The sequence below is a fragment of the Zootoca vivipara genome, chromosome 3, assembly GCF_965207765.1.
Source record: "Zootoca vivipara chromosome 3, rZooViv2.hap1.1, whole genome shotgun sequence".
Classification (NCBI taxonomy): Eukaryota; Metazoa; Chordata; class Lepidosauria; order Squamata; family Lacertidae; genus Zootoca; species Zootoca vivipara.
In genome coordinates, this window is record NC_142586.1 from 26,839,425 (window position 1) to 26,852,191 (window position 12,767).

A 12,767-nucleotide genomic window follows, 5' to 3' on the forward strand; every position below is an offset into this window, starting at 1 on the left:
GCAGAGCAAAGTGAATAGAGATGAGTAGGTCCATGTTGGCAGGCCTGACCATTCACAAGAGAAGCACTAGAATGCCTAGAGACCTAGGAGTTATCTTTGTGCCCAGGAACCCTGTCGGTCAAGGTAAAAAGATCATAGAGCTGCTGTGAAAGATGCAACATAACTTGGAAAGTTGGAGGTGCATGATTAGTTTCAACTGCCTCTTTTTTTTTTAATAGCTCCAGGTTGCCATGAACTTAATAATAATACTCCTATGATGGAAACACATCTATTGGAAAGATGTAACGGTAGTTCTGCCTGTCCTATGTGGAATGTACCTATTGATGGGGATGTCTTCAGCCTAGGCTTGGAAAGCCATGGCTGCACATCAACGGCATGGTTGTTTTTAAGGTAGCTTGTGAATGGATTCAAGGCATTGGAAGACGTTTCCCTTTAATTTCCCTTTACTCTGTCTGGTCCACACCCACTCACCCAAAATGGGTTGGCCCACATCATTCAAATTGTAGTGAGGTAACGGCAGGGAGCAGGCAGGTATGTGCTAGAAACAGAGTTGGTGAAGGATGAGGGGAAAACCCGACACCTTTACAGGTAATGATTTCTCCAGTACTGGGTGTATCAGAATTATTGCATTGTTATGTTGATGCATAAAATGCACTCCATGTGAATTTTAAAGCTATTTGTGTGAAAGGTATTTGGTTGCACACATTTTATTCTGAAATCAATGGAGACCGAGTACTTGCTTTTTCTGCATGGTCCACACACAATCTACTTTTGTTGCATTGGAAGTTTTTTTGCCCATCCTGAGAAACTGGAAATAAAATTTCATTGCAGATTTATTCTGAGTTACCCTTCAGTGTGTCCATTTGAAAAGAGATGCAGGTGGTCCTGGTAATTGGGGTGGGGGTTGTATCCATGTATGTCCAGCGATGTTGTGGGTCATAACAAGATGGCAATCACCACTTCCTTTGTTCACCTGGGACATGTGCCTGGAGGAAAAGGCACGAAAAATTTAATCAACGGGAGGGTTTTCAAATGTGCATCAAGTAATTACACATGGCTTTGTGGATGGCAGGATCTAGACTGAATCGAGATTGAAAGCAGCATGTTGAAGATGAGCATTAAAGATTGTAGATTGAGAAAAGCTACAGTTTTTGTGCTACAAATGCGTTGGTGTGTATGCAGCTGTTCTCTCACCAGAGTACAATATAACCGGAACAAGAAAGCTGAGTGGAGGAAAACTCAAATGCAATTGAACGCTGGTGAGGGCTCATCATCAAGTCTACCTAGTGGCAATGAAGGCAGCAAAGAAGGCAGACTTTGCTGCTCCATTGAATCCACATGGTGCTGTCCGGCAGAGCTTTTCCGGGTAGTGCAGGACTATTTATATTCTGGCCGAAAAGAGGTGGCAGAACCAACAGTAGTTTGCTGTGACTTGTTTGCAAAGCATTTTGAGGATAAAGTTGCTTGCATCCGCCAGGACTTGGACTCTACTGTTGAATCTCAAGAGGTTATCCAGAGCACTGTCTAGTCCTGTTACGTTGGATGAGCTTCAGTTAGTAAGGCTCAAGGATGTGGATATGGTGCTTGGATCAATCAGGGCACTTGCTCTATGGACCCTTGCCTCTCCTGGCTCATAAAAAAAAAACCTAGCAGGGATGGGGCAGCTGGCTGGGTCAGGGAGGAGAAGGTGGTCCCTCCTGCCAGCTTGAAGGAGGGAGTAGTAGAATCATTCCTCAAGAAACCCTCATTGGATTTGGAAAATCTAAGTAATTGGCCAATTGCCAGTCTCTCCTTCTTGGGCAAGATTCTTGGGCGGGTGGCTGCAGACCAGATCCAGGCGCTCTCGGAGGAAACTGATTTTCTAGATCCAGTTCCATTGGGGTTTAGGCAAAGAAACTGCTTTGGTCCCCCTGTATGATGACCTCTGTCGGAAGAGAGACAGTGGAAATGTGTGCTTGTTAGTTCTACTTGTCCTCTCAGTGGCTTTTGATTCCACTGGCTATAGCCTTCTGGAGTGGCCGTCTGAGTTGTGGGTGGGTGGCACTGCTTTACAGTGGTTCCAATCCTACTTGTTTCCAGAGAGTGATGCTTGGGGAGTGCTCTTTGGCCCTGTTAAGCCTCCAACATGGGGTTCTTCAGGCTTTGATTTTATCCCCTATGCTGCTTAATATCTATACGAAACCGCTGAGTGGGGTCAACTGAAGTTCTGGAGTATGTTGCCAGCAATATACTGATGGCACACACCTCTACTTCTTTGTATCTGCAGGTGTGGCAGTAGATGTGCTGGACTGTCGTCTTGCCTTTGTAATGGACTGGATCAAAGCCAGTAAACTGAAACTCAGTCCAGATAAGGCGGAGGCACTGTTAGTAGGTGGTTCCTTAGACTGGATGGGTGGAAGGTTGCTTGCTCTTGATGGGGTTACATTCCCTCTGAAGTAGCAGGTATACAGCTTGGGGGTACTTCTGGATCCCTTGCTGTCTCTTGAGGCTCAGGTGGCCTTGGTGGCATGGAGTGCCTCCCTTCAGCTTCAGTTGGTGGCACAGCTGTGCCCCTATGTGGACAGGTATAGCCTAACCTCTGTCATCTGTGCTCTGGTAGCCTCTAGGTTAGATTACCGCGATGCGTTATACGTAGGGCTGCCTCTGAAGATGGTTTGGAAACTGGACCTGGCACAGAATTCAGCAGCCAGGTTGCTCAATGAGGCAGGACAATTGAGCATATAACACCAATTCTGACCCGACTGCACTGTCTGCCAATTAGTTTCCGGGCCCAATTCAAAGTGCTGGTTTTGACCTATAAGGCCTTAGATGGTTTAGGACCGCAAAACCTCTAGGACCGCATCTCACCATACGAACTGACCTGGATCCTGCAACCTGCGAACTGACCTGAGGCTCTTATTTGTATGCCTCCTCTGCATGAGAACAGGCATTTTCTGCAGTAGTCCCTACTTGTGAAATGCTCTCCCCAGGGAGGGTCGCCTGGCGCCTTCATTACATATCCTTAGGCGCCAGGCAAGAACATTCCTCTTCTCCCAGACCTTTGACTAAGTCTATAGCCTTTTAAACTGGGGTTTGTGTGTTACTGCTTTTGTTTGTTACTATGGTGTGTCTTTTTGTGTTTTTATATTGTAAACTGCCCTGTGATCTTCGGATGAAGGGCAGTATAGAAAGTTAAATAATAATAATAATAATAATAATAATAATAATAATAATAATAATACATTGGGGAAACCCCAATGTATGATCTGAAGGCACATGAGGCCGCCATCTTGCTGAAGTTAAGCAAATCCAGTGCTTGGACTGGGTACCTGGCAACCTCATGTATGCTGCCTCGGGTTCTACGATGGAAAATATATGGTGTATAAATGCAGGGCCAGGCCAAGACATTTTGGCACCTGAGGTGGGCCCCAAAATGGCACCTGGCTCCTTGCCAGGGAAGAAGCTGTGAAGGGAGAGCTACACCAGGAACAAGGAAGGAAGGAAGATTAACATTGGGATCTGCTGCCCTGGTGGATTCTGCCGCCTGAGGCAGTCACCTCACCTTGCCTCATGGGACGGCCGGCCCTGTATAAATGTAAGACAGGGGAAAATCCTTCCCAGAGAAGGGAGCATTTTAGAAATTTATCCCGCCTCCCACTCCCAAGTGCTTAATCTGTCACCTCTCGTTTTTTTTTAGGAACTGTATACCGAACATGGCGGAACAGTCGCTCATTTCTGCTGGGGAAAACCGAGTGCAAGTCTTGAAAAACATGCCTTTGAATATCGTTCTTCCGCACACTTCCCAGATGGGTGTCGACAAGAGGGGCCACCTGACTACTCCGGACACGACTGTCACGGTCTCCATCGCATCCATGCCCACCCATTCGATCAAGACGGAAACTCAGCCGCACAGCTTTACAGTGGGCATCCCTCCAGCTGTCTATCACCCAGAGGCACCTGAGCGGGTGGTGGTTTTAGACAGGAGCCTGAGTGCTGACCAGTTTAGCTCCAGTGCCCAGCCTCAGAATTCCCAGCGCCGTACTCCGGATTCCACCTTCTCAGAGTCTTTCAAAGAAGGCGTGCAAGAGGTACAGAAACAACCTGACTCTTTTGCTGAGCATGCTCTGTCCAGCGCTTGGCACACTTGCCACGGGAGTGCAGAAAAGCCACAGGCTGCAGTGTTGGGCTGCAGAAATGTGGTTTCTGGAGCATCTTGAAAGTAAATTGTTAATGCTGTGATCCTGTTGAATTCCATAGAACTTCTAAATAGGCATGCATAGGGTTGCACTGCAATTTTACATATACAGTGGAACCTTGGTTCTCGAACTTAATCCATTCTGGGAGTTCATTCAACTCCTGAAACTGTTTGAAAACCAATGCGCGGCTTCTGATTGGCTGCAGGGGCTTTCTGCACTCAAGCGGAAGCCGCGCCGGACGTTCGGCTTCCGGAAAAACGCTCGCAAACCAGAACACTTCCGGGTTTGTGGCGTTTAGCTTGAGCCAATTTGTTCGTCAACTAAGCCGTTTGAGAACCAAGGTACCACTATATAAATAAGAGATGCCTGAAAGGCTGCATTTGCCCCCTGGGCCAGAGGTTCCCCACCCAGTTTGCAGATAGATGCAGAGCAGTTTGATAGACCTTGGCTGGCAAACCTCCGAAGCCAGAGCAGTTGATGAGTAATATATCCCCCCCCCCCCCCGGTGACCTGCTCAGTTACTAGCAAAAGCAGAGTAAATTGTGTCAGGTAGTAAAAACTGCGAAACAAATTTATGCTGAATAAGGCACCATGCAGATTTGATTTAGTTTATAAAAACTAAATAAATACAGGCGGTTCACAGAATCTCAGAAAGTTTGGCCTTTTTCTTAAAAGTCCAGAATGCCTGCAAGTCCTGTCGATAAAGAACCATTGCTTCCCTTCTTCCCCTTGCCCCTCTGTTTTAGCACACTGCTCCCTAATCTGTGCATGGTATCAGGTTCTCTTTAATTCTTATGTAAACCTGAAATATCAATCCGGTGGATTAGAAATAGAAGATTTTCTCAAAGGCCTGTGGGTGTAATGTACTAAATTTAAAACAAAAGCAACCACCATAGAATGCAAAACCATTAGCAAAAGCACATGGCTCATTTTACAGGGTAGAGAGAGAGTTCCTTCAGCTTGAATGTATGGTAATAATATCAGCATGGCAGGAATACGTACATGATGGGTGTGTGTGTGTGTGTGTGTAAAAAAAAAGTGTGCTAAACGCAGCATCACAGAAAGAAACCGCTGTGAAACCCTCTAAAATGCAGAATACCTTGTTCAAATGTCAGAACTGGAGCTAAGCTTTTCTTCTTCTTTAGGGCTCTTGAAAGATATTGGAAAGTCCACACTTTGAAAAGTGTGCAAATCAACTTTGTCCACAGTGCCCTGCCTTGTGCTGGCCTAGTTTTTTCTTTCCCCCACCCCTGGTGCACATATTAAGTGGACAGCAGTAAACATGTCAAGTTAGGGGGCATGTTAAGCACTTCATTAATGATAAATTTAGGACTGGACCACTGTTATTATTATTTTTTAAACTGCCACCTATGCCTGAAACAATTATTAATACACTTCCAGGTTTTCTTTCCTGCCGAACTGAACCTCCGGATGGCCGGCATGAATTCTGAAGACTACGTGTTTGAAAGCATTGCTGGGTAATCTCCTATCCTTTAGATCCAACTATTGTGAAATTCTCTCCCTCCCTCCCTCTCTGGCGCACAGTAGGGCTTGACTTGGCACGCCCTCAGTAAGCCGCCTTGCTTACGCTCCCTGCCCATGCTTGTGGAATGGAAGATGTGAACCCCGGTGGGTGGCAAGCTGTGCGGATGATCACCTGGACTTGCCTAGGTTTAGTGTTATTCCCTGACATATTGCACTGACTGCTGGGCTAAGTACACAGCCATACGTTCAAAGCACTTGACTTCTCTCAGGAGTCTTTGGGAGAAGCCATGTGCTTTAATTGTATGGTGCGTGCAGCCTAGGTTTCTGCTGTTTGAAGCTCGAGCTCAGGAGAACTAGCATACCCACCACCATTTCCCCAATGAAAAGACAGGCATTCTCTTCCATCATTGTCATTTTATTATTCATACGCCGCTGAGATGAGCTTGGGCAAGTCACCGTCTTGTCCTATCCTACTGCATGGGTGTGTTGTGATTGGTGATGATAACAGGATATTGCCCCATGTACACCAGCTTGAGCTCTTAGAGCATAATGCAAACGTGACTGATAGATAGTAGTATGCCTGCTCAGAAGAGAATTATAGGGTGTAAAAGCATAACTCATAAAGTGTCTATAAAGAGAGAGCTTTCTAACTTACCCTTTGTTCCCCCTGCCCAATATCTTTCTTATCCTAACTTGGTTTGCTAGTCCTAAATAAAGAGATGTCATGACTTAGAACGCCATGACACTAAAAAATACCATTTGTGTACAATTTTGTTTCTCTGTTATGTGCCAGATTCTTTCCAGATATTATTGGCTCCTAAGTCTTCCCCCTTCTGGTTTTTCAGGAACAACTTCGAATACACGCTGGAAGCTTCTAAATCACTTCGGCAGAAGCCCGGAGATAATACAATGACGTATTTAAACAAGGGCCAGTTCTATCCCATTACACTGAAGGAGATGAGTGGTGGTGAAGGAATCCATCAGCCCATCAGTAAAGTTCGAGTGAGTTAACACACTAGGAACTATGTGAGAGGAGAAGCTGGCAGCAGTGGTGGGCTTTGGGCTCTCAAATTTCGACACTAAAATTCACCCCCAGGACTCTCACATTCCATTCTGCAGCATTGCTGTGGCACCCCCTGCAGTGTGGCGTCTAGTGCAGCCGGAGCAGTCACACTGCCCTAAAACCACCTCTGCTGTAAGTGCGGTGAAAATTTTTAGGAGTCAGGGGAGGGAGTCAGCGATGTTCCCAAGAGGGTGTGCAGTGATTCTGACAGTAAGCTAGGCACAATGTTCTGCATCAGCTGTACTTTCCAGTCATTTTCAAGGGTGAAGAGCATATTGCAGTAACCTAATCTTGATATCACGAATATGCAGAATGGGTTGCAATCAGTTAGGTCAAATATTTGGAGTAGACTTGAAATCAATGGGCTAAAAGTAGGAATGGAGGAGAAATTATATTCAGTTCATACTGAAAGAAGAAAACCTACCTAATTTGCAGTTTCCGAAACAACTTGAGAACTAGCGATCCTTCGAAATTTACTCTTCTTTGGATTTTGCAATATAGTTCTCCAGCCAAGTAATGTGTACATATACCGTACTTGGGGGAAGTTTACATTAAAAATGCACATGTTAGTGAAAATAATGTACCCCAAAAATGCATTTTACTTGAGGACATTTCTTTGGGGAAAAAATTATATTGGACAAAACTGCATACGGATGTGTGCATTAGGAGAAATCTGCGTGAATATGCTGGTGAATTTTCATGAAGACTTAAAAAAAAATTTTTTTTTTTGCGAAGTGATGTGGAAATGTGAAAAACTTAACTCAAAGATGGGAAAAATGAGAAACCGCAATTGGCTGAAAGTCACGATGAAAGTCCACTGATTTCAAGTGGTTTACATTATGTATGACTTAGCTGAATGCAACCCATTTAATTGAATGGGTTATTGGGATTCTAGTTTGCTTGGTTTTTTGTTTTGTTTTTAAAGAAAAGATACCACACAGGAATGGAGTCACCAAGTCAGCTTACTCCTATAGGCTCCTCCCCCCCGGCTCATTTTTTGTTGTTGCAAATTTTAATTATTTGTTCACTGGCCAAATAAATCAACCAGGTCCCTGGTTTCTCTCCCTATTTTTGTTGTTGCTTTGAATGCCATCGGATCAAGGGGTAGCTCTGGCACTTTCCCGACTCTTGCTCCCACCCTGTTAATGGTCAGGGAAATTCTCTTCACAAGCCCACCCATGTAGGCAGATTTTGTGAAGCTAAATAGCAAGTTGTTGAGCAAGGATGGGGAGCCTGTGGTCCTTGATGTTGGGCTACAGATCCCATAATCCTTCACCACTTCTGAAAGGCCACTGGTTCCTCACCCCTAGGAATTCAGAGGCATCTACGTATATCTTTAAAACGCCGGCAGAATTGCCTAGATTAAGCTACCAGGGTAATAAACACTTTGCTTCCTTCCCTGTGAAGTGTCTTTGCCAAAAACCCTCTGGCCTTTATGTCAATTAAGCTCTGCTCTCTCTCTCTCCTCCTGTCCCTCTTTTTCCTCCACTTTTGAAGAGTGTCATCATGGTTGTATTTGCCGAAGACAAAACCAGAGAGGATCAACTCCGGCACTGGAAGTACTGGCACTCTCGGCAGCACACAGCCAAACAAAGGTGCATTGACATAGGTAAGAAGTCATCCAAGCTGCAGGTGCCAGAACAGCGCTTGGCAGGTTTCAGTTCTCTGCTCACGTTCTTTCTTTCCTTTTTACTGCACATGCCCAAGGCTATCTTTTGGCCACTGTTCAACAGGGCTTCAGTTCTTGTTTGTTACAGTTTTTTGGTTGCGTGAGAAATATTGTAAGCCATCCTAATATTTTGGGTGAGGGGGCGGCTATACATCTCTGAACATATAATGGGGTACTTGGTTTGGTTTGGTTTGGTGTTGTCTGGGCACTAATCACCCAAATGGGTGGGTCAGGACTTACAAATCAAGATGTTCCTGGACTACAACTCCCATCCTCCTTGACCACTGGCCATGTGAATTAGGGCTGGCTGATGGGAATTGGAGTCCAAGAACACATGGAGGCCCCCACAGGTTAGCCCACTCCTGGTCTATAGCATGTAGTGGGGGTTGTAAGGTTGCATAATCTTCCGTGACTGGTACAAATTGGTTGCTTTTAACCCCGTTTTGGTGTCAGATGATGCTATTTCTGTGTTGAGTTGCCTTTGGGCTGCTGAAATCTATTATGCTTGTTTTCTGTCTTCTGTGGGAGCCACAGACTTTCTGAATAGCTATTTTCTGAACTTTGATCATTCCCCCCCCCCACCTCCAAAAGAGAAAACAAAACCAACCGTCTGATTATATTCCTCTGTTTCTACCACCACCCTCCTGAGAAAGTACAGTTCAGTTTTTAATTCCTAGATTGTTCGGGCCTAGTAGAGGCTGCTTGTAGGTCATGCCCTGTGCTCCAGTGTCCCTTGGCCCTTAGTCCTGAATGTTGTAGATGAGTTGCGGTGACTCAAGGTAGAAGGGAAAGGCACTCTGCACATGGGCAAATCTCCTGTCGCTTATTACTCAGGTAATTTGGAGGTGAGCTGCTGGTGTTGTTAAACAGGTTCCAGGAATGAGTTGAGTCCCTGGCACAACTCAAGCTCCAGGTAGAGTTGGGGCAGGGAGATGAAAGATGGCATTGCAGATACCTGCTTGCCTACAGCTAAGCTGTGATTGGCCAGATTCCAGGTTTCCTTTGGTTCAAGGTTGGGTTGCACTCCCAGCCCTTTCCTCCTGTGAATAAAAGGAGGGATTAATCACTTGGCACTTAAAGGCAGACGCACACGCAAATCTTCCTTTCTTATTAAAGGGTGTTTTTTTTCCATCAAGAGTATATATCCTTGTTATGCTGGGGTGACATTGCTCGTACAAAACCACAGGGCATGGCAAGGATAGCGGGTGCCACCTCGTTCCTTTTAGAACTTTATGTTTCATTTCCTGGTTTTTTTTCTTTTTAAAAATAAAAATAAAACTTATTGCAGAGATGCCCACAGGCAACAACTCTTGGTTGCTTTTTATTGCTCTCCAATACATCAATATTCTTCCAAGATGGAAGAAAATAAATGACGCTATACTAGGCCTGTATGTAGCATCAATAGATTAACATACTACCGGTATATCGTGTGTGTGTTTTCTCGTATCAACAGCTGACTACAAGGAAAGCTTCAACACAATCAGTAATATTGAAGAGATAGCCTATAATGCCATTTCCTTTACTTGGGACATCAATGACGAAGCAAAGGTAAGCATTCAGGCTTTTTTTTCCTGGCCCCTTTTTTGCGTAAAAGGGAAGAAAAGAGGTGGTTCTTAGGATGGCATATCGTTAGATTTTTATTTGCTTTCTGCTTTTAAGAAATAGTTGCTGGAGCATTGCCAAAGTGTGTTTGAATACAAATAAAGTGTTTGTTTGTTTGTTTGTTTGTTTGTTTTAAGTGGAGGGACAATCAGTGTTGGAGATTGACGTGGCTATTTTTCAAGCTCTTCCCCTCTTCTGCCTTGCTGCTCCCAGGCCCCCCCCCCAATCAGTTTAACAGAAGTACAGTGGAACCTCGGTTTATGAACACCTCGGTTTATGAATTTTTGGTTTATGAACACCGTGGACCCATCTGGAACGGATTAATTCACTTTCCATTACTTTCAATGGGAAAGTTCGCTTCAGTTTATGAACGCTTCAGTTTAAGTACTCCGTGGACCGTCTAGAACGGATTAATTCACTTTCCATTACTTTCAATGGGAAAGTTTGCTTCAGTTTATGAACGCTTCAGTTTATGAACAGACTTCCGGAACCAATTGTTTTCATAAACCGAGGTACCACTGTACTGTGAGCAGGTTTAGGAGAGTGGAACAGGCTCCTTCAAAAAGCAGAAATTACTTCAGCATGTTGGTGAATTATTACATAGAGGCCTACAAGCTACCAGGTGCTTTCAGTGCTGGTTCTCACTGAGGAGACTGCCTGGCAAGATCTCAGACTGCTACACCTATTCAAACAGACGTCTTTCAGCCACCTAAGTTTAAACAGAGGTGTGTTTGCAGGCTGCAACTTGCAATCCTCTGCAAACGGCCCATCTCTTCTGTCAAAGTGTCATTTTTTGTCAGATTTACTAGTCGCCTTCTTAGTCCCCCTTTGCAGAGGTCACTAAACAGCACAATGCAGCCTTCGGCACCCTTGTCATCCTCCGGGTGCCTGGTACTACAACTCCCATCAGCTCCAACCAGCACTGGGGCATGAAGCCTTGTATAATGGACGTACCACACTGGGAAAGTTTTCAGGTTCATACTGTGGTGTGATGCTGTTAAGTCTGGTGGGCAACCTCCTCAATTTCATTGCTAAGCCTTCGAAGAGTAAGCAAAGCCACTGTAGGCTGAGCTGACAAGCTTGCTTTTGCCCTGACACGAGGCAGCTTTCATGCCATGGTCTTAGAATTATTTGAAATAATTTTTGAAGAATTGTCACGTCGTTCTGAAATGATGGTAATTTGAGGCCCATTTCGAATTGAAGCTCCAATGAAGACAATGAACAGATGGACTCCCTTCCCTTTTGCAAACTTAGCCAGTGGTACCAGTTTAAAGTTTAAAGATGCTCACAAGACTAATTTTAAAAAGTTTTTTAAAAAATCAGAATAAGCACGGAAAATTGGGAAACACTGGCCTGCGAGCGCTCCAATTGGAAAATAGCCTTTACCAAAGGTGTCTTGAACTTTGAAGAAACACAAACTCAGGATGAAAGGTAGAAACGAGCTAAGAGGAAGGGAAGTTTTGCAAACCCTCACCATGATCAGCTCCTGCCCGGAAACCCATGTCCCCACTGTGGAAGGGCGTGTGGATCCAGAATTTGACTCCACAGTCATAGACACACCATTACAACTGGGTTCATGACCAGGAAAGGGTCAAAGGCGGGGCCTCTGCTAGGTCAGAAACACCCAGAGATGTTGGATAGCATGGACTACATTTTCCGCATTTACTGATGGCTCTGGTGGCAGCATCTAGGGCAGCCTTCCTCAGCTTTGGGCTGACTGCATCCCCTAACCATCTTTGACCACTGGCCATACCGGCCAAACAATATATGGGAATGCAAGGTTGGGGACTGACACATCAAAGTGGTTTACAACGTTAAAAAGACTATACAAAAACATGTATTTAAAGATTTGACAACAATTTAAAAGCAAAAAGGGTCATTCAGAAATAAGCTGTGCTGAGTTCAATGGGAGTTCTTCTCTAGTAAGAGTGTCGGGATGGTTTAGCCATAACCTGGAAGTCCCCGTTTGAAATCTCTGTGTCCCCTTGAATTCCCCAGGGGGATCTGAGCCTCATCTCCCCTCCCTTCCACCTGTAATGTAAGAATAATGATACTGGCCTACTTTACAGGGCTTGTCGTAAGGGTTATTGAGATAATGCAAGCAAAACACTTGGAACATGCAGGGGAAAGTGTCACATCAAGTTATTACATCCTGTTTATCCTCTCTCTTGCCCCTCCCTGCAAGTGTGTGTGGAAACTAGGGCTGTGTTTAACCGTGGCCATTTGCAGTCACGACATCATAACAGCCTCACGTTGACCAAAGAGAACTCCACATGGGACTCTGATAGTAATAGTTTAGATGAATCCATTGTGGGTCATGCTGAAGAATGTGGAGAGTTTTGGTCTTTTCTGGCACCTAAGAGCATCTAGGAACCCCTCTTCTCAACCTCTCTATTCCCTGTCCCCCCTCTCCAACCTAGGCTGGCTCTGCCATTAAGCAGTGTGAGGTGATCTCGCCTCAGGCAGTGGAGTTTTGTGTACGTGCAGCGTTGGCAAAATATTGGATAGAGCTGTGGGCTTCATACACACCATAAATTTAAAGCAGATTGGATGTGGCTTCTTCCAAATAATCCTGGGAACTGTAGTTTACCCTCTCACAGAGCTGTAATTCCCAGCACCTTGTAACGAACTACAGTTCCCAGTATTCTTTTGGGGAAGTCATGTGTTTTAAATGTGTACAACACAGCCTTGTAAGCCAGCCAGCCAGCCTCCTCTTAGGAGAACACTCTTCTGTCCCTAATGTGGGAATAAGATTCAGCTGCCAATCTGGTCT

The 12,767-nt window shown here is 45.0% G+C and overlaps 1 protein-coding gene across 4 annotated transcripts in view; it reads left to right on the top strand.

Annotated features, from left to right (window-relative positions):
• GRHL1 (grainyhead like transcription factor 1) overlaps positions 1 to 12,767 on the top strand; it is a 60,422-nt gene that overhangs the window by 21,671 nt on the left and 25,984 nt on the right. For all 4 annotated transcript variants that reach the window (XM_060272478.2, XM_035109865.3, XM_088665715.1 and 1 more), the window contains exons 4-8: positions 3,677 to 4,067; positions 5,577 to 5,653; positions 6,506 to 6,662; positions 8,221 to 8,332; positions 9,846 to 9,940. In XM_060272478.2, coding sequence (XP_060128461.2) covers positions 3,677 to 4,067; positions 5,577 to 5,653; positions 6,506 to 6,662; positions 8,221 to 8,332; positions 9,846 to 9,940 — 832 coding nt within the window. The remainder of the gene's footprint in view (positions 1 to 3,676; positions 4,068 to 5,576; positions 5,654 to 6,505; positions 6,663 to 8,220; positions 8,333 to 9,845; positions 9,941 to 12,767) is intronic.